We start from the raw sequence: 22,494 nt of genomic DNA, 5'->3' as shown, positions 1-22,494 counted from the left end.
TGAACCAGGAGGTCATGGTTCAATTCCCGGTCAGGGCACATGCCTGGGTTGCGGGCTCGATCCCCAGAGTGGGGTGTGCAGGAAGCAAATCTCTCTCATCACTGATGTTTCTCTCTCTCCCTCTCCCTTCCTCTCTGAATCAATAAAAATACATATTTAAAAAAAAAAAGAATCCAGGGTCAGAAAATAAAGTCTAAAAACAAAATTCAGAGTAATGGTTGCCTCTGGCAGGGTAGGGGCAGAGGAGGGTGGGAAGAGAGGAAATAGGATGTGATCAGGTTTGAGCACACAGCAGGTTTCTGGGATTGTGGAAACATTCTATTTATTGTCATGGTGGAGTGTATAGGTGCATTTTATGTGACTTTTCAAACACTACATATGTTCTCATATACTTTCATATGTATGCTATATTTCACAAATTTTACATTTTTTAAAAAAATATATTTCTTTATTGATTTCAGAGAGAAAGGGAGAAGGGGAGAGAGAGAGAAACATCAATGATGAGAATCATTGATTGGCTGCCTCCAGCAGGTCCCCTACTGGGGATTGAGCCCGCAACCCAGGCATGTGCCCTTGGCCAGCTTCGAACCTGGGACCCTTCAGTCCACAGGCTGACGCTCTATCCACTGAGCCAAACCAGCTAGGGCTTTACATTTTTATTAAAAAATAAAAGAACTACTTCTCTGGCCTCGAAATAAGCTTCATGTGGGCCCTGGTACACTGGAGAATTATTGTGTAGGAAAGCCACCCTCCTGGATCTCCTCAGGGGTCTCGACACGACCTTGACCTCCAAGGTGGCTCCCGCTGGCCTTCCCTTAGCTAATGGAAGATGCCCTTCTGGTCAACACATGGATGACTTGAGTATATGCCCAACAGTCCAGAAAAAGCTCCAGGTGGAGACAGTGCATAAGGGTCATCTCTGTCCCTTCCTATCACACAGTCAGGTTCAGCCTGAGCCTGTGGGGGCCTTGGGAGTCAGTCAGCTTTGCTTGTTTCAGCCCATCCAGGATGGGGATTTAGTCTGGGCACCACCAAAGTTGGAGGGCAGAGGCCTCTCTCAGGACAGATCCCTGATTGGTGCCATTCCCACTCAATTCCTGGACAAAATCCCCACTGCCCCAAGGGACTGATAAGGGAGATGGGTGACAGGCCAAGTGGAAAGAAGTCATGGGTGAAAGATGATCCAAAAATTAATAATTTTCCTGGCACTAAGAGGGCCTCAGGGCAAATTTGTTGATCCGGCACCAAAGGGGGCCCAGCCCATGGGCCAGAAAGCAAGGCTCATGACTCCAAAGGGACAAGATGTAGACCTGGGAGGGCCACTCCCCTCCTATACCCCCAACCCCACGGCTCGAGTGCTAACATCCCTCCCACAAAGCCCCCATACCCGACAACAGGGAAAGGGGACCCGGCTGTCTGAGTACTTTTCCAAAGGAACATGGAGGCACAGACAGGCTAAGGGAGCTGCCCACAACCACACAGGCAGCGACAAACCATGGACCTGAGGCTTCCATCTGGTGGTGGAGAGAGGCCATCCCTCTGAGAGGCTCAGTCCTCCTACTGGGAAAGTGCGAGTTCTCCTGAAGAATGGAAACTCAGAGAGGATACAAGCAGCCAGCATTCCCCCTCCCCTGAAGCAGACAAGATCCCACCTCAGTCCAGAAAACACTCCCCAACCCAGAGACAAGGGCCGTCCTATGGGGGAAGGGACCCCAAATTCCAAAGGCCCAAGAAAGTGAAGGCAGCGTCCACAAGCTCACAGCTCCAGCAAGAGGACGTGAAGTGGGAGTTTCAGTTCCACTTCACTGGGGTAGCCGGTGGAGGCCACAGGGCAGCCTGGGCTTACAGATTTACTGCAGAGAAAGGACTGGCCAGCTCCCTTGGAAGTTCCAAAAAAGATCATTATACCCTTTCACTCAGAAATCCTCCTCCTGGGAATTTACCCAAAGAAGGAAAGGGCTGTGAGCACAAGTCACCAGAGGGTTATTTATAAAGTGACAAACACCGGGAGATTTAAATGGCCAGTGAAAGCTGTGTCCTGATGGTGCTGCCCTTGCCACACAGTTTGGCAGCCTTTAAAACCACAAGCCTGTGTGCTAGATTTGAAGAGCACAGACGTGTGCTTAAGTCGGCTATTTTCCCTTTAACAGCCTATAAAATTGTGTAGAGGTCACAGTTAAGAACATACTGAAGCTCCAGGGGAAAAAAAATCCCAGACAGACAAAAACAGCCAACATATCGGAGACTCAGTTTGCTCATCTATTAAATGGGTCTAATTCCACCCATGTTTCAGGGTGTGAGGCTAAGGATGTGATAACATAGGCAAAGGGCTTGCCTCGTTGCCTGACCCAGATGAGTGCTCAAGAAATAGCAGCTTAAGCAAATCAAAATGATCGAGTATTTATCACATCTAAGACTGGGGGGAAACAAGAATGCTGGTGACACCAGCATTGGCAAGGCTGTGGGAAATAGGCACTCCCATCTTTTTTGGGGAGCAATCTCACAGAAACCTCAAAGTACATACTCTGAGACCCAGAAATTTCACTATAAGGAATTGACCTCTGCATGTCTTTGGAATATTATGCAAACATGTTTGTGACAGTGCAAACTACTGACCAAATAAACAAAACAAAACAAATGCCCACCAAAGCAGACGGGTTACAGAAACTGTGCCATCCACAGAATGAGATTCGGTGAAATTGTCAGAACAAACAAGGAAGAGCACATTGACACCGCTGTGTGTACAGCATGACCACTTTGGTATACTTTATATATACACAGCGTTGGTTAAAAGCTCAATACCATTTTTCTAAAGATAGTACAGAAACTTACTTTGCAGAGACAGGGATTCAGTAGAGATTGGGAAGTAGATATATTTTAAATGTTATACCTCTCTCTGAATTTTTTAAACCATGTGTTCATTTTGCTAAAAAAACAGAGGGACAAAATGGCATCACTCATGCTAAAAGCCTATGACACTAAACCTAGATTTAATATCTGATCTGCTTTTAACCTCTCCTAGAATCAAAATCTTCTTTTAAAATATATTTTTATTTCAGAGGAAGGGAGAGAAACATCATTGAGGAGAATCACTGATCAGCTGCCTCCTGCACCGCCCCCCGCCCCCCACTGGGGGGCATGTGCCTCAACCGGAAATTGAACTGTGACCTCCTGGTTCATAAGTCCACACTCAATCACTTTACCACACCGGCCTGGGCCCAGAATCATAATCTTAACCAGTCTGGAATTTTCTGGTTAAGCACCAGTAATCTGTCACATGGGCCCTGAACAGAAATCTGCATGATAAAACCCTCACCCTTCTCTTCCCCCATAGAAAGATGTCCCAGCCCCCAAAATAATCCTTCCTTTTCTTTTGTCAGTAGTCCCTTTACTCCTTCTGCCTATAAAAACCTTCTATTTTGCACAGCCCTTCCGAGTGCCCTTCTGGATGAGATGCTGCCCGATTCATGAATTGCTTTAATAAAGCCTATTAGATCTTTAAATTCACTCAGTTGTATTTTGTTTTTCAACAATTTATATTATATAACAAATACTTGTGTTAACAGGGTTATTTGGATGGCAGAATTACAGGCCATTTCTTTACTGTCTTAAGGTTTTTAAAATATATATAACAAAATTTACCATCTTAACCATTTTTAAGTGCAATTCAGTGGCATTACATATTCACATTGTTGTGTCATCACCATCACCCATCTCCAGAACTTTTCAACATTCCAAATGGAAACTCTGCCCCATAAACACTAACTCCCCATTTATTTCCCCTCCCTCCAGCCCCTTCTGCATGTCTATGAATTTGATTCCTCCAGGGATCTCATATACAAGTGGAATCATACAATATTTGCCCTTCTGTAACAGGCTTATTTCACTTAGCATGTTAATTTTCATCCCTGCTGTAGCATGACAGGATTTCCTTCCTTTTGAAAACTAAATCACATTCCATTGTATGGATGTTGCAGCTTGTTTACCCATTCATTCATCCAACAATGGACCCTTGGGTTGCTTCCATCCTTGGCTATTATGAATGCTGCTGCCATGAACATGGGTGTGCAGATATCTGTTCAAGACCCTGCTTCAATTCCTTTGGGTATTGCTAGATCATATGGCAATTGTTCAAAATTTTTAAGAACTGCCAGACTGTTTTCCACAGTGGCTGTATCATTTACAATACCACCAGCAATGCACGAGGGTACTCTAATTTAAAACTGTTTTCTTTTAATGGCTGCTAAGGAGACTGACTTGAGGGCTTTAGGCTTATTCCCAGTGTTGACGCTACTGTGTGATTTCTGAAATACATGACAAGTTCTGTGCTGGCAACAAGTGAAATCTTCCACAGCAATCTGGGAAAACACCACACACGTTGGTCGCAACTAGTGGCAGCCCAGGTGCAGCAGTGCCAGGTCAGAAGACAGAAGCCTACCCTTCGTGCCCCTCCTGCTGCCCTGGGTAGGGAGGCTCCTGAAGAAAGTGGAAAACCTTACTAGGGCACTTACCTCTACAGGCCCTCCCAATGCCAGGTATTCCTGGCGGGCCTGATGTGACCACTGCCCCCAAAGGCCAAGGTGAAGATTTGTTGAGTCAGGCTTCACTGCCTGTTAGCAGAGAATTCGGTCCTGGGCAGCAGGTCCTGTTAGCAGAGAATTCTGCAGCTTTGGAGCTGGCCAAGCTGGCCTGGGCATGGGCCCGAGACTGGTCATGGGAGTTGTTCCCACCCACAGGGAGCTGCAGTGAGGCCTCCAGGAGCCCTTTGAAGTCAGGCTTGCAGCTTCTGGGACCCTCCAACCCACTCTCTTAGGTTTCTTAATATTTGGACCAGGAAATACCTGTATTAGAAAAGGAAGTCAGGGTAGGAGTGATAAAAGATGCAGACTCCTGAGCCCAGGCCCTGGATTTGGATTAAGATTTGGTACTGGGCCTGGAAATCTGCATCACTGAAAAGCATGATCAAGTTTAGAAAGTAGATTTGGAAAATAGTTAGCCTCATCCTCTGAGGAAGAATTCAAAGGCAGGGCTGTGGCCCCCAACCTAAGGCTGGCAAGGAAAGCTCCCGACATCAGCCCTGTAGGGACCATGTCTGCTAGGTCTTTGGCACACTGAACAGGTTCAGAATTAGAGTATGAAAGACCAAGCTGGAGGGCAGGGAGCACCCTTCTTTAGGACCCTGCCTCCCTGCGCAGCTGAAGGACCGCAGAGAGAAAAGGACAAGGCTTCAGCCCCGTCTCCAATTCCCCCAGGGAAGAATCAGCAATCTGGTATTTACCCTGATGGTGGTGATGACATTCACAACAGGCATCATGCTGAACTCCATACTTTATTCAGTCCTCAGACCCCACGCAGATGTGGAAACCCAGGCCATGGAAGCTAACTAGCCAGCCTGACCCACAACGATGACAGTGGGAGAGCTGGGACTTTTAGAACCCAGTCAGCCTGATTCCACACCTGTGCTACAAACAATAGGGGGGAAGGGAGGAGAATGATAGGAAACAGTTAAAACATCCCCATATTGGCTGTGTGAAACTCTAAGGCACCAGAAGGCACCTGGGAGGCCACTCCTTATCAGGTTGCTTGGTCTCCTAGCAGGTGGTTCAGTGGAACAGCCAGAGCTGGGCAGCCTGATTCTGTCCCAACTCCCTGCCTACATAAAGTTTTTCTGTTTGTGAGAATAAGTGGTAGTGGTAGTAGTACCAGTTGAGATCTTCAGCACTCTCCAGGTCAAACTCTTCCCATTCTTTGATGAGGACTAAGAGTATTCCCAATTCTATGTCAGGTGCTCTAAAGATGTAGCTTCATTTGCCTCTTCCACCTGGAACCTGTCAGGGTAGAAACACTGGAGCTGCAGGTGGGAGGGGCCTTAAGGATCTAAGCCCGGATGATGCTGGGATGGAGGGGCTTAGAATAGACAGACTGATCTAGGACCTCCCAGCAGAGCAGAGAGGGCCAGCCCAGGAAAAGGGAGAAACTCAAGGGTACTGATGGAAGGTATGCACAGGGCCTGGGCACTAAGGCACATCCTGAACCCGAGGGAATCTCAGGGGTCATGGTGATGAGACTGACAAGCAAAAATAGGATCGAGAGAGTGGGGCTGGGTTCTCTCCCCCAGTCAGGGGAATGGCAAAGAGGTTCCACCTTTTCTCCCAAAGCACTGATGATAATGGCTGCTCAGAGGCAAGCTGAGGAAGGACATGAAGCTGCATCCCGGAGTGAGCACTAAGGCCAATGAGCAGCGTCTTCTCCAGGCCACACGATCACCTGCAATGGCCCCACTGCCTGCTGGGCTCTTTAGAAACTGCTCCATCAAATGATGCTGCCCAGGCACTGGTTCTCATACTGAAAGATACTTTAACAGTAACTTTTTGTCCACTTAAAATTACAGTTATCAGATGTTCTGAGCTCCTAAACTACTATACACTTTAGAACAGAACTTTCCTTTTACATCAAATTCATATTTTACACCACCTTTGACTAAGTTTGTTTTAATGAGAATTTGAGGTTAGCTGTGCCACCCCCAACCCCACTTCGTGGTTACCTATACTGTCAAAAGCATCACCTCTTAAATAAGGAGTATGAGGGAATGACCCCTCTGCTCACCCCACAGCAAATGCTGAAACCAGACACCAACCTCAGAGCTCCTGACAGCCAGACAGAAACAGTCTAAAATCTGGCCAAAGACTCTCCCCCAGGGAAATTCACCAATAAGAAAATGCAAATGGGTGAACCAGCTCAGTGTTAACCTGAGGTTCCCAATCCTACTGGCTCCAACACTCTGGGAAGAAAGGGAGTCTATTTATGGTAAATAATTTTAGGACTGAAACAATGCATTGTGGGAGGGAGGGAGGGAGGGAGGGAGAGAGGGAAGGAGGGAGAAAAACAGAAGAATCTATAATGGGCTTCCATTCTGATCAACCCAACACCATTACTGTATAGAAAAGTTTTATTAGTTAATTACCCCAGGTGTTCATGCTCTAGGTCACACACCTTTCTCAGATCTGGCCCAGGTTCATAGGCATGTTACCAGATTAGCAAGTAGGAAAATTGTTCTGCAAAATAGCAACTGTCAGCTTAAGGCATTACTAACATTGCAGAAGGAAGCAAGGTTACTAGGATGATGATTTCTGGGACAGGAACCCTCTCTGAAAGGGCCAACCCGTGTAGCTGTCATACTCAGGAGTTGACACTCTTGCTCTGGGTGACAGGTCACTCCTTTCAAACCCAACCACATCATCATACACAAAACACTGTCTAGTCCTCGAGCCTTCAGATTGAGAAGTTAGTTATATAAAAAGTACTGTCCCAGAAGTCTCAGCATATCTGTGGGCCTCCCAGAAGGCTCACTCAGTCCTCCCTGGCTGGAGCAGGGAAGGATGGATTTATATGGAAGGTTGGTCAGGCTCAGTTTTAAAAAATGAAGTCACTACTAGAAATATGGAGCCAGGGGGCAGAAACCCCTGCTGCAATCACATGCTGAATCATTGTCCTCCCAGAGAGCGGGCTCCTACGGTTCTTTCAGTCCATGGAAGTGCTCAGAGCAGGGCAGGCCAGTGTGGCCACGGAGCTGCTGCCTGCCTCACTGCATGCCGAACCACTGCTCCTGGTCAGCCCACTGGGCCGCCTCACTGTCGCTGCCCTCCAGGTCCCCTTCTTCCCCACTCCCTTCCATGTCGTCCACATCCTCCTCCTGAGTGGCATCCGTGGGACTCTCCTCCTTCTCCATCTTCTGCATCCCCTCTAGAGACTTCTGGTCATTGGGGTCCAAACTAGGGGACAACAAAACAAAGGAGAGGCCTGAATCTCTGCCTTGCTTCTTGCTGGCTGATGTGTCATTTCCCTGGCTCACCAGTGAAATGACCACCCAGTCACAGAGAAACTGCTAATGCCTGGCCTCTCCAAACAACTCCAGTTCCACAGGCAGGATCAAGGGAGTTCACCACTAGAAGTGAAAAAAGGCATCTTGTCCTAATTTTTAGAACCCTCAATTTGAGTTTTTCTTCATTTATTTCTTAAACCTTTTCACACATTACCCCTAGCACTATGCTAGAGGAAGCTATCAGATAACACAAATGAAAAAGTAGTAAACACCCATTAATAGAAAAATTCAAATGTAATTTAACAGTATTGGGTTTTTAAGCTACAAGGTTACAAAAAATACTTATTTCCCTGTGAATAAAATTGTTCCATGTTCTTATAATTAAATGTATCAGCACTGCAGGAGTTAACCAAAATCATGCTTACCATGGAACAGATTTGTCAACTCCTAGGTTAGACCCCAGGACCCAAAGCAACCCCTATCTGAGCATTCAAGTTTAATAGCTATGAACCATTACACGTGCAAAAGCCCCCAAAGTTCAGAAGCTCAAGAACATTTATTTACTTGGCTCCTAAGCAATCTTTCCTCTTTTCTTTGTGACCATCACCCAAGCCAGCAGGTGTCCACCCTCTAACAAATCCCACCTCTAATAAAAGTCTGGCATTTTATTTTCTCACTTGCTTCTGGGCTTCCAAAAAGCAGACAAAACCCATGTGGGAATCCTGTTCCTACTAATATACCTGTAGATTGATTTGTATCATCTCCTCTTCTCTAAAACCTTCCATACAGCTCTCACCCACATCCAGGGCTCCCCCACCCTCTGTACTCCCACCTTGCCGTCTAGAGACAGCTATGAAAGCACTTAGCACGTGGTATCCATCAGTCTGCACGTCTGAGACTGAGAGCAACTGGAACTGCAGCATCCCCAGTGGTTACTGAGATGCCAGGCACAGGAGTGGTGCTCAACTGCTGAATAAGTAAATGAATGTGATCAGACTCAATTAAAGACAGGCCTCACCATGACCTTAAAGACACACAGACAACCCTCAAAGAAATCACTTCTGTACTAAGCAGTAAGAATACCTCTATTTATTTAGTATTTACTATGTACCAGGCACAGTGCTAAGAGCTTTACATGGAATAATCATTTAATCCTCATTTAATCATTTAATACCTAGTACGGTAGATAGATATAGACAAGGAAATTTGTTAGTAACTTGCCCAAGATAACAGGTGGTGAAAGTTAAGTAACCAAACTTCAGAGCTTAAGTTCTTAACTACTACAGTAGGTAAAAACATGGGAAAGTACTCATAATACTTTGATTTGAAAAAGCAGAATATAAAATATATACTACATATAACCCTATAAAAATATGTATATGTGTGGTCAAGGCCAGGAAGATGATTTACACAAATGAAAACAGAAATTATAGTGGTGTGAGCTGATTATGAGTGAAACCATTCTTTAATGTTAATATACTTAAAAAAATTTTTTTGAAGTCATGAATTCACAAATTCCTCCTCTATTATTACTCTGTTTGCAACCGTGGGCACAATGTGTGTGTGTTTCCAGAATTTCTGTGACATAGTTCCCTGCCTTCTCTACCCCTCATCAAACTCCCCCCCAGGAGGCTAAGTGCCTACCTTAGTGCTATACTATACTGGTCCATTGCTTCCTGATACTCATTGACAGCTACAAGGAAATCTCCTAGGATCCGATGCAGGACACAGTCACTCTGATTAGCTAGTGCGTTCCTCAGCAAAGCAATCCCATCTTCGTATTTCTGCTCTCTGCCTGGAAAAAAAAAAAGACCCTCATTTTCCTACTTACCCAACATTTTGAAAATACATTCCCATCTCAAGTTGTTGTTGTTGTTTTTTGTTAATCCTCACCCGAAGGTATTTATCCATTGATTTTTAAGAAGAGTGGAAGGGAGAGAGAGAGAGAGAGAGAGACATTGATTGGTTGCCTCCTACACGCACCCCCAACCAGGGCCGGGGAACCTGCAACCAAGGTACATGCCCTTGACCAGAATCGAAACTGGAACCCTTCAGTCAGAGGGCTGACGCTCTATCCACTGAGCCAAACCGGCTAGGGCCCCATCTTAAGTCTTATACACAAAAACCACAACACCGATGACCATCCAACAATCTATTTGTAGATGTCCTCAAGAAAAAAGTGGTGTGGCAGGAAATAAGAACAAGCTCATCTGAATTCCTATTCCATTAGGAAATCTGCAGTTTGGGTTCCGATTTTTTTTAAAGGTACTATTAACCTAGGTTCAAATAAAAAGCGAGCATGTATTTTATTTGCCAAACTAGCCCAAATCCAGGAGTTCATCATAAATCGGAACTAAAAAAAGAAAAAAGGCTAGCCCTGACAGGTGTGGCTCAGTTGGCTGGAGTGCCATCCCCTGCACCAAAAGGTGGTGGTTTGCCCAGGCAGTGTGGCTGTGGCTGAGCCAAGAGATCACCGTTCAATTCCCGGTGGCATATGCCCAGGTTGTGAGCTCGATCCCCAGTGTGGGGTGTGTAGAAGGCAGCCGATCAATGATTCTCTCTCATCATTGATGTAACTATCTCTCTCTCTCTCTCTCTCTCTCTCTCTCTTTCCCTTCCTCTCAAAATCAATAAAAATATATTTTTTTTTAAAAAAAAAAAAGGTAGCAGCTTGATTCCCAGTCAGGGCACATACCAGGTTTCAGGTTCAATTCCTAGTAGGCCCATTCAGGAGGCAAATGATCTCTCAGTATCTCTCTATCTCTCTCAAATCAATAAAAACAAGTCCTTGAGTGAGGATTAAAAAATAAATAAAATAAAAAATAAACAAGGCTAAAAGGGAAATCGTTAAGAGAATCCAGATGAGTCAAAACAGCTTGAGTCGGTGCAAACCAGTTATATTCAGCCTAAACTGGTTCAGGACAACTAAAACTGGATCAAAGTGAGCTGAACAAGTAACAACCAAATATAGCTCTATAAGAGTCAGTCACTGCCGATTCAAGCAGATCCAAGCCAGCTACATTTGGTTGTGCTAAACCAATTCATCTGGGCTCAGATCTACTACAAAAGGAACACACTTATCTGATCACCTGTAACCAGCTGAACTGGGGAAACCAACTGAGATAAGATTTTATACAACGAATGATGAACAGGGAAGTAAAGAAAATACACTTACTAAGCAGTTCTGCTTTTTTCACCACAGCTTTAATGTAATCCGGCCTTTGGTTCAGGGCTTTATCTAATAAAGTTTTGGCTTTTTCCTGTGTCACTGGGTCTTCGAGACAAACAGTGGCTAAAAGGGTAAGAGTCTGTGCATTTGCTCCTAGAGTTTTGTAAACATTGTTAGCCATTACCATTGCTTCACGAATACTGTTTGAGGCTAAGTAACATTCGATGAGACCTGAAAAAAATAAAACATAAAAAGCTCAACCACATTACCATTGTAAGCCATGCTTCCACTCTGACAGCCTTCCAAATGATAAACCTTCAAAGTTTCAGACCAGGGGCAGGCCAGGAGAACACTTTTTTTTTATATATATATTTTATTGGTTTTTTACAGAGAGGAAGAGAGAGGGATAGAGAGTTAGAAACATCGATCAGCTGCCTCCTGCACACCCCCTACTGGGGATATGCCCGAAACCAAGGTACATGCCCTTGACTGGAATGGAATCTGGGACCCTTCAGTCCACAGGCCGATGCTCTATCCACTTAGCCAAACCGGTTAGGGCCAGGAGAAAACTTTGATGGTGAGATTAGACTGGACGTTATGTTGATGGAGTAAAGAGTGCTAGTCCCTGCCATAACCGGTTTGGCTCAGTGGATAGAGCGTCGGCCTGCGGACTGAAAGGTCCTAGGTTCGATTCTGGTCAAGGGCATGTACCTTGGTTGCAGGCACATCCCCAGTAGGAGGTGTGCAGGAGGCAGCTGATCGATGTTTCTCTCTCATCGATATTTCTAGCTCTCTATCTCTCTCCCTTCCTCTCTGTAAAAAATTAATAAAATATATTTAAAAAAAAAAAAAAGAGTGCTCGTCCCCAGAGCACTTCACAAATATAGAAAAAGCCTGCACTTCGAAGGCACCTTCAGTTAGGAAGGTAACGAACATGGCTAAGTAAACTGAAGCATGTATGCAACCCAGCTGAACGTTAGAGGAACAAATATGACACTAATCATTAGCTGAAACAGTCACAGATGTTTCTAACAAAACCAGGTTTCCCTGCCTCTTAACAAGCTGTTAATTTCCACTGTGTTCAGTCACCTTTAATGTCCTAGTTTTAGGCTCCTATAAAAAAGTGAATGTCCAGTTCTTTGAAACACAGTCCCCCAAAGCATTTGCTGAGGACTTCCCTAAACTAGATGGAAAGAGCTTCATCAGATGGACCGAATATACCAAGATTAGCAGCTTCTGCCTCTTTTCATACCCACAGCAAGATAGATGTCCTATGGGGACACTTCAAATACAGTCAACTCTTCAAGAAGTTGAGGAAAACAGAGGAAGTATTTTTTGGCACAAAGCACTCTCAAAACAGCTTAAACCCCGAACCCACACAATCCCTGGCTAATTCTCTCTGCATACTCCTCCACCCTAGCACATTCTCCCACACACTATGGTACTTAACCAGAAATTACCTAACTCTTAAGGGCAACGTGTTAGAGTCAGAATACAGTAGTCTGCAACTACTTGAGAAGTTATACTTCCCTGCAAAAGCCCCATTGGAATGTCAGAAGGAAATGGAAAGAATGCCCCTACCAGTAAAAGAAGCGAGACTGGAGGCTGCAAGCACCAGAGGGTATGACCAGTCACCCTGATCCAATCTCCAAATGGTAACTTGAGTGAAGGCAGCCCTTGAAGCCTCACTGGCCAGCCAGCTGGGGAACAACCTCTGCCCCCAACAACCCTTCCCAGCCTGTGTCCAAGCTCTTCAACTGCATTCCTGGGTTCAGGTGAGTCAGGCACGCAGCACAAAGGAATTAGCATGATAAAAGCTGCTGAGAGGTAGGGACGTTATAGCTCAAGATTAAGAATTTAATTTGAAACCAAAAGCTTGGTCTGCTGGGGTTTCTTTAAGAACAAATCCACCATAGGTATAGCTCTGACTGACTAAGCAGATTTGTTTTTTTTGTTTTTTTAAATTTATTTATTTATTTTACATTTTATTCGTTAATTTTATTGAGGTAGTAATCCACACAGGAAAATTTGTTTTTTTACCCCCACTTTCAAATTTTATTTTTCAAATTTGAACTCTTCCTGTTAACAGCAAATGACTCCTATACTATTGGGTTTATTTTTAAATTCTTTTATATAAAAATATGCTTTGGAGGAACTGCATTTTGTAAGAGCTATTTCAAAGTCTGTGACTGAGTCACCAAATATTGCAGAAGCTGGCACAACTCCTTTGAACTCCTAGGGTCAGTTCACATGAACTTAAAATAGTACATAACAAAACAAGTTTGACCCTGATCAAGCCCACTCTGGAGTCACAATGAACCTACCAATTCCCACAACACCACCATCATATGAATATGGATTACCCTATGGGTCAGTGGTCGGCAAACTGCGGCTCACGAACCACATGCAGCTCTTTGGTCCCTTGAGTGTGGCTCTTCCTAAGCCTTAGGAGTACCCTAATTAAGTTAATAACAATGTATCTACCTATATAGTTTAAGTTTAAAAAATCTGGCTCTCAAAAGAAATTTCAATCGTTGTACTGTTGATATTTGGCTCTGTTGACTAATGAGTTTGCCGACCACTGCTATGGGTAATATTTCTGGCCCAAAGTAAGGCAACTGTGAAAAAGACTAAAGACCTATAATAACCAAGTGATTCAGCACACTGTTGGCACAGAGAGATTTACACTAATGAGTTGTCCACGTTTGAGAACCCAAAAATGGACCAAAAAATTAACCTCAACTACTTACTCCATCACCAAAAACAAAACAAAGAGAAATGGATTCTGAAAGTATGAAGTGAAAAGTCCAGCAAAAGCCCTAAATTTAAAGTGCCTAATGCAGTGATTCCCAAACTTGTCTGCACATTAGCAATACCTGGGATCTTCAAAAAAAAACACTGATACCTATATCTCCCACTACCAAATATTCTAATTTACATGGTATTAGAGCAGTGGTTCTCAACCTTCTGGCCCTTTAAATACAGTTCCTCATGTTGTGACCCAACCATAAAATTATTTTCATTGCTACTTCATAACTGTAATGTTGCTACTGTTATGAATCGTAATGTAAATATCTGATATGCAGGATGGTCTTAGGCGACCCCTGTGAAAGGGTCGTTCGACCGCCAAAGGGGTCGTGACCCACAGGTTGAGAACCGCTGTATTAGAGTAACCTGGCATCAGGACTTTTAAAAGTTCCCCCAGTGGATTCCAAAGTACAACCAAGTTTGGGAACTGCCAACCTAACAAAGCCTTCCAAATGAGTGCTGTTGCCACACCTACAGATTCACACTGTCATCTATAATTTTTATCTTACCTTCATAACAGTCTAAGCGACAAGGTGCAAGCCGTATAGCCTCCCGAAAGTGGATTATTGCTTCTTGGACTCTGCCCATGTTCCTGAGTGCTGCTCCCTTAAGTAGCAAAGCTTGAACACTATTACTGTTCAGCTGAATGGCCTTTGCTCCTAAATAGAGGGCCCGAGAGTAGCGTTTGCTATAGAAGCTATGACACCTGGAGAAAAAACAAACAAACAAAAGTTACCCGAGAGAACAATACAGGCATACCACACTTTATTGCTCTTTGTTGTTCTTCATAAGTGTTGTGTTTTTTGCAAAATGAAGGTAAGATCTTCCACAAACAAAAATACTATAAAACTCGCTTTATTGAGTTAGTTGGCGTGGAACCCGCAGTATCTCCAAGGTATGCCTATGTAAAGAAACTTCATAGAAGGCCCTCTACATGATTCTTATTACAAACCACACTTAATCTATCAGTGAAAGAACAAAACAAAAATATCTACTAAACATTTATTTTTAAGGGAGAAATCTTGATATGGAAGGAGAACCTGATGATCTGGATATGTTAGCAGATCAGAGACAGAGAATTTATAAAGCCAGGTCAGTAACAAAACAGCAGCTCCTGTGCTGAGCATGATGCATTCACTATCTCAGTTCATACCTACCCCACGAAACAGCGGTATTGTCCTTGTTTTCCAAAGAACAGAGATTTAAGAGGTAAATCACGTGTCTAAAGTCAAAACTCATTCGAATCCAAGTCTTATCATCTCTTAAACCTGTGTTTTCAAGCTATAGCCTATTCAAGAACTACACGTTCCCAAAGAATCTTCTGGAAACTAGGGGTGTGGGGGAAGGGGGGGCGCATAAACATACCCAGAGACCACCCAGGGTTCTGCATGCTGATCAGAAATATTGAAAAGGCGGCAGCCAAGATTCTCCACATCCTCCAGCCGCCCTTCTCGTGCCAGGAGGTAGCCATATACATCCATTCCTAGAAAGGAAGAGGCTCTTTAAACTCCCTTATAAAAGGTAGCACCATCCTCAGAGCCCACACCGAGGCCCCAGCTCCTTAGGATTTGAGCCCTTTCCACCATCATGAGCTCCTTCCATCAGCATTCCCAGTTCCCAACAAAATGATTTATAAAAACTAAAAACAACAGCCCAGCTGGGATAGCTCAGTGGTTGAGTGTCGACCTATGAATCAGAAGGCCACAGTTCAATTTCCGGTCAGGGCACATTCCCGGATTGTGGGCTCGATCCCCCATGTCGGGTGTGGAGGAGGCAACCGATCAATGATTCTCTCTCATCCCTGATCTTTCTATCTCTCTACCCCTCTCTTTTCCTTTCTGAAATCAATAAAAATATATTTTAAAAAAGAAAAAACACATACAAACTAAAGAAAAAGGAAAGGAGTAGGACCTACCTCCCAATTTAAAAGTCTGTTATTTTCAGGAACTGTTTATCCCTATATCCTGTGGTGTGAACTACAGCCATCCTAACTCAACCAGAAAGGCCCAAAAAAGGTATCAAGTAAGTTCTCTCTTCCATGAGGTCTAGGCACAGTCAGGGTTACACACTTAATATGCCAGTTGGTCTTGAAAAAATGTTAGCCTATTCCAGAAAAAGCAGTTCTTTCTGGAGTCTAGTTCATGTAAAATCATCCCTACACACACACACACACACACACACACACACACACACACACACACACTCTTCATTCCCTCATGTTCTATAAAAAGGGCTCTCCATTCTTGTCACTCGTCTCTTAACACTATTCCCCTCCATTCTTTACTATCCCTTCAGATTCCCAGGAAAATGTGTCTCAAGCCAAGATTACTGCAACATTCCCTGCTGGCCCCGACTCTGGTCTGAGCTTCCAACTCCAGGCTGCTGACTACTACCCGATTAGTATTTCTAAAACACCATTTTCATTATGGTCATGGGTAGCTTGGAGAAGAGAAATAAGCACTGGGCAAGAGGGAGACCTTTAACAAACAAATTCATCTTTCCTCTCACTGCTCTGTCATTCTTGTGGCTTACGTGTCTACAAGACTGTTTATTGTAACAAGGTCATTCTGATGGCCTTTTGGGGGTCTTTACAAGCAGACCTCAGCCCTTCTATTTGACTTTATACTGCTATTCCTGAGCACGCACCCTTCACTTACTGACAGTCACCCCACAGTCATCCTTTAGAAGTGCCTGTGGCTTACTCCTTCAACTGCATCTCCTTTCAGATCAGTAATTTTTGTTGTTGTTCACTCCTAATTACTTCCTTCATTTACCTCATCCTTTTCTTAACATCTGTTCACTTATTCCCTTTTAACTATACTAAAGAGTAAAGTAAATCTCCTAAAAAGAGATTACAGTTCTGGGGATGCCATCCAAACTCTCAGTCAGGCACATCATAAATCTATAAATCTTAAGGAGAGCCTATGATCGTAAGGAGAGGCTATAACTCCTTGCAAACGAAAAAAAAACCTAAATAATGATCTGTGGTGAGATGACACTTGAATGAAGCAAAAACAACTGCTCACATGGAATTACCCAAGTGTTGGAGACACGTCAGGACCGAAAAGAATGGTAAATAGCAACTGTTACAAATTTTACAAACTATGTCCATGATCATTGGAATCAGAAGATCATGCTACATTTTCAATCTTTCCTGATCTGCCCCTCTATTGTCACTTCTGCCCTGCCCCAAGAATGACTTACCTTTTATTAGATAAGGATCCAACATCTGTGCTTGTTCAAATTTGAGGACAGAGTTTTTATTGTCTCCAGCTCTGAAGTACAGATCTGCTAAGCTTCCCAGTAGATCCACGTTATCTCGTAATAATGACTTTTTCTCTAGTGAACTTTAAGATATTAAACAGTGAACCTTAAAACCTGCTATAAATCCTCTTGGTTGTTAAGTCTGGGTGACGGGCATATAGGTACTATTTTCTTTTATGTATGAAATTTTTCATAATAAACTTTAAAAACAAACTGTACACTAGATTTCCTTATTCTAAGCTTATGATTTAAAAAAAAAGTTATACCTAAAAGTTAAAATATACAATTTAAAAATAATGAAATTGTATTATCTAGACATAAAAATTAAATGCAGCCCTGACAGGTTTGGCTCAGTGGATAGAGCGTCAGCCTGCGGACTGAAGGGTCCCAGGTTCGATTCCAGTCAAGGGCATGTACCTTGGTTGTGGGCACATCCCCAGTAGGGGGTGTGCAGGAGGCAGCTGATCGATGTTTCTCTCTCATCGAAGTTTCTAGCTCTCTATCCCTCTCTCTTCCTTTCTGTAAAAAATCAATAAAATATACATAACAAAAAAACAACATAGCATTGGCAAATTTAAAAAAAAATTAAATGCAATGACACATTTCAAAAAAAAAGTTATACAGGATAAGATAGCAAATATACAGAATAATGCAGAAATCTCTTGTTACCTATAGATAACTATCTGATTGCAGTTTTTCAGTGGACAAAATATGCTATATGGTGTAAAATGTAATATTATTCACAAATGACAGCTACTTGATACTCAACCAAATGACAGCATAACACAAATCCCAGTCTCTTGTCCTTGGACTTTACCTGACTAGAAAGAAAATCCCAGTCCTAGGGACGCAACCCAGATCAGATGCTGCAATAACTATGCTTCTGGGCATGCAAAAAGATGTCTTCCAGGTTCAATCAAGCATGATACACAAAGGCAGTTTGCTTTGCAAGGGTTACTACTTTTGCAAGTACAGAGCTAAACTCGGTCCAAGTTTACAATTAACAGGTGCTCAGCAGAGATTATTACATTTGGGACCATATGGTACATTAAGAGACTAACAAAGCCCAGGGACAACTGGCTGCAACACCAAGAGATAAGCATCTAATTTTTCTGTTTTGCTAATTTAGATATATCAGACCTCCTTACAAGGAAAGGGCTTCAAGAACACTTAGTAATTTTGTGGCTCTCACCAGATGGTATTGATTGCTCTTGAGTTGTCACCAGTATGCACAAAAGCATATGCTTTGATCCACACAGAGAGCCAGTCCAAGTTAGGCACGGTCTGGATGACATTCATTGTCATTGATGCCACCTCTGCACCTTTTACAGATAGGGACAGCAAACCTAACCCAACAGAAAGCAGGAAAAAGAAAGTGAGGCATAGCGTCTCTCTTCTACAATGTAATAACCAACAGGTTACCCTTTCCATGGGCTAAAGGCAACCTCTGTCCTATTCGAATCAAGATGCATATGACAGAACAAACATAATTTATTATTTCTTGATCAGTGAAATACATGACCAACGGTAATCTATTAAATCACCATCTACAGATGAAACTTTTGGAAAAATAAAACTATTCTAGTATACCGCCAAGATTGAGAACTACTACATTAGAGAGTAAACACTCCATGGCAGAGAATGATCCGTACCTAGAATGGCATCAAGGGCTAATGGGCACTGCCTCAGCACTTCCTTATAGCTGGTGACTGAAGGGCGCTCCTGACCAGCCTTCTTATACAAGTTTGCCAGCATCATGTTTATCTGTAATAAATAAAACCAGAAGACAATAAGATTAAGTGTATACTGCAAAGAAAATATTTCACCATCAATTTAGGTCCTGATTTTTATTACTAGCTACTACTTTATTTTTTACTAGAAAATCTACCCACAGCTCCATGGAAATAAACAAAGACCAACTCCATTCATCAAACCAAACAGAAAATTACCACCTTTGCTTTTCCTATGTCCTCCCATTTCTAAAAGGAAAATCAAATTCCTTTCACTTACCCAACCAAAAGGTCCAATAGTATTTGGACCAAAGATGCTGCCTCTGGAAATGGGAGTAACACTCATTTGAGAAATGTTACAGAATTCTAATTACCTTGATTCTTTCTTGGTCTTAAGACAGAAGATGAACTATTCTAGAAGTGCTCAAGTTTACATTTTTTAAATGCAATTAACATCAAGCCACAGAAAGTGAGGAATTCTTAACATAGCTACTTAAGATGAATTTTCCCCAAAAAGGAAATGACAGACCCAAAAGCACAATGCTTGGCTTCTCTCTGACAATTAGTCTAGCAGCTAGACTCTAGCCTTTCTCATGCTTAAAGCTTTGACCAATAGGTACTGTCTGACTCATCAAAGTTATGCTACAAAAATCAAACTCTAACTGACCTTTAAAAAAACAATGATCCAGAGATTAGTTATACTATTTAAATAACACAATTCAAATATGTAACTCCGCAAAACTTTATATTCCAATTTAAAATTAATAGATCATAACACAACACAGAGTTTGCCAGATCATTAACCTAAGGAAGCAGTCAACATGAGGGCACAAGAGTAAAAAAGCCAATCCCAATCTCTTCAATCTGTAGCTTCGTACTCCAGATATTTACTCAAAAGAGTGGGTCTGAAGATGAAAAACATCTGTTCCAATTATGTACTTACAGTATATAAAACAATCTAGTATGGCATAAATCCATACTGATTCAAACAATGAAATAATAAAATACTAGAAATAAAACTATTTTTTATTTGGCCTCAGATTTTTCCATTTTAGGCTATATTGAAATGCAAAAGAAGGTACTTAAAGGAAAACTCCAGTATTAGTGTCTATACTTAAAAAGAGGTTTAAATTTAAAAACCTTTCTTGACTGCTTGTTATTAACAAATCATGACTGATGGGCCAACAAATATTAAAATTCCCTTTAAACTACCTGGCACTTCAAAAGAATGAGTTTTGAGTACTACCTAGTGAGAAAATCAATTATTTTTAAAGCAGATACTTACTTGGTAACATCACAAAGCCACATTCTACCAGTTATAAACACAGCAGTAATCATTTTCTAAAAACTGAGAAATTATATGTTATATGTTTACTCTTAAAAGTCAAAGATTTACCAAGATATAATAATCTCACACTGGAATTTTCCTTTAAAATGTGAAGGAATGTGTGGCGGTGTTTACCATACATTAACAGACGTTCATTTAGACGTATTTTGACTCACTTCCTTGTCCTGTACACAGACTGAGAAGCCAGTTAACTCCCTAACGGACAAGAAAGAAAAACTGTAAATATTATAGGTTTATGTTTGAGGAACACATCTTTGTTTGCTCCTGGCTATAATAGCTCTACAGAATGAAGAATATGTACTCCTAATAAATGCAGATTCCTCTAGTCCCTCTTAAAATGATAGCAGTAAACACCAAAGCACTGGATACCACAAAACTGAGCTTCTTTGTCATTACTCATTGTCCCCAAACTCCTTGAAGTCATTAAGGAGGAAATAATGGTGCATTTCCAGTAAGCTAATGAACAGGTATAATTCAAAGTTTATAATGAAAACAGCATCTTTCAAAAGATATTCTTCATATATGAAAAAATTATTCTTCAGGTAAGTCTTTCATAGGGTACCAGAACACAAGTTAATATATAAGCATTCAAGCTTATTTTAAGACAGAGTAGTCTGTAACATGCTTCCAAATGTTTTTAATAGCAGCCACCACCATAAAATATACTGAGGAAATAGCTTAATTATAAAAACTCAAAGTCGTAAATACATTCTCATTATGAAGAGATACTTAAACAAGTATCTCATCAAGTTTGATTGGTTACTTTTAAAACTTAGCAACATTTAGGTGAAAAAACACTAACTAAATACAGTAGGTCCTTACTGATTAGATTCCTCTTCTTTTAAGGACAGTAGGATGAACACAGGCATCTTACAGATAAAATCCTTCACTATTAAGCACAAGTTACACAAAAGTTTTTCAATGAAGTGAAGGAGACAGGTGACATGAAAGAATATGGTAGAATATTAAATACTGACATGAATTCAATCTAAGAGCAAGAATTTGTATTATTTTTCTAAACTGGGCTTAAAAAAAAAATACACCCAAAAACCCGTAATCAAAGATGTCCAATATAATACTCCGTACAGAATAGTACTTTAAAGAGTATTCTCACATACATAAACTTAGTTTTTCCAAAAGTTAGCAGAAAAAGTATTATTATCCTCATTTTATAAATAAGGGGAAAAAATAAGGTTCAGATTGGAATTTGCCCAAGTACACACTACAAACAGCTTGTATGCCCAAAACTCAGACAAGACACCAGATCTTCTGGTTTCAGTTGAAGATGTTCTATTCACTACAATATGTTGTGAAATCAAATACAAATACATACCCCACACACAAATAAGTACAAAAGGGTCTTGTAGACTTGATTTTGAAAATGAAGGGATTAATAAAATCATTCACATTGCAAAAAAATAAGGTTCTAAAACAGTATTGTTGCCACCTGGAAGTGTATTGCAATTCATTCTTTTCTACAGTAAGAAAAACAAAGAATAAGCACTTGTATTCTCCAGCTACCATTTTCATCAGCTGAATTTTCAGGGTCTCAGAAGAAAGGCACTCTTCTACCTCTATGAACTCTTAACTCTTTAACAAGGGAACAAAGTGAAAACCAGAGAGAGGCAAGAGTAAAATGTTCAGATGGACTCCCTAATGCAGTGGTTCTCAACCTTGGCTGCACATTAGAATCACCTGGGAATCTTTTTAAAATCCTGATTTCTGGGCCTCATCCTCCGGAAATTCTGTTTCTTTGTTATTAATGTTGTGGCCCCACCCCATAACAAAGAAACAGAATTTCCGGAGGATGAGGCCCAGAAATCAGGATTTTAAAAAGATTCCCAGGTGATTCTAATGTGCAGCCAAGGTTGAGAACCACTGCTCTAATGTATAGTGAAAACATGAAGGAAGAGTGGTGGAAGGAATGGGGAGTTGAAAATGATGTAACAAATTGTTAATTCAACTTACTTTGGGAGTTCTTTGTCTTGAAGGGATCCCATCAAGTATAGCAATGGCATCTTTATCTTGTTTTAGCATTGTGTAACATTCAGCCATTTTGTATTTCACTTCAATTTCAGATGGAAGACACTAAGAGGAAATGAAAACATCTCTTCAAAATATTAAACATTATGGTACTTCTTCATAATCTTAAACATAGGGTTACCATAATATCTATCGCCCAGCAATTCTGCTCCTATATATACAGCCAAGAGAACTGAAAACATATATCCAAATAAAAGCCTACACACAAATGTTCATAACAGCATCTATCTATCTATCTATCTATCTACACTAATAAAAGAGAAACATGGTAATTGGCGTACGACCGCTACCCTTCCCATTGGCTAATCAG

The 22,494-nt window shown here is 41.8% G+C and overlaps 1 protein-coding gene across 13 annotated transcripts in view; it reads right to left on the bottom strand.

Moving 5' to 3' along the window:
* The window catches only part of ANAPC7 (anaphase promoting complex subunit 7), a 44,003-nt gene that overhangs the window by 14,888 nt on the left and 6,621 nt on the right, over window positions 1–22,494 (bottom strand). For 6 of the 13 annotated variants that reach the window (XR_001364062.1, XR_001364061.1, XM_014547715.1 and 3 more), the window contains exons 3-10: window positions 22,110–22,229; window positions 18,716–18,827; window positions 18,256–18,409; window positions 17,004–17,146; window positions 15,165–15,282; window positions 14,309–14,505; window positions 10,998–11,222; window positions 9,467–9,617 (exon numbers count right to left, since the gene is read on the bottom strand). Coding sequence is in view for 9 of the 13 variants with exons in the window: in XM_014547715.1 (XP_014403201.1) it covers window positions 9,467–9,617; window positions 10,998–11,222; window positions 14,309–14,505; window positions 15,165–15,282; window positions 17,004–17,146; window positions 18,256–18,409; window positions 18,716–18,827; window positions 22,110–22,229 (1,220 nt within the window). In the remaining 4 variants the exon portion in view is untranslated. Of the gene's footprint in view, window positions 1–4,546; window positions 4,842–5,310; window positions 5,829–6,931; window positions 7,773–8,359; window positions 8,792–9,466; window positions 9,618–10,997; window positions 11,223–14,308; window positions 14,506–15,164; window positions 15,283–17,003; window positions 17,147–18,255; window positions 18,410–18,715; window positions 18,828–22,109; window positions 22,230–22,494 lie in introns of those variants that run through there. The other 7 variants (XM_005876253.2, XM_005876256.2, XM_014547718.1 and 4 more) reach the window with 4 other exon arrangements.

This window comes from Myotis brandtii, unplaced genomic scaffold (genome assembly GCF_000412655.1).
Source record: "Myotis brandtii unplaced genomic scaffold, ASM41265v1 scaffold482, whole genome shotgun sequence".
Taxonomy (NCBI): domain Eukaryota; kingdom Metazoa; phylum Chordata; class Mammalia; order Chiroptera; family Vespertilionidae; genus Myotis; species Myotis brandtii.
The sequence above is the reverse complement of the archived record's forward strand: the minus strand, read 5'-3'. Positions and strand labels throughout refer to the sequence as shown.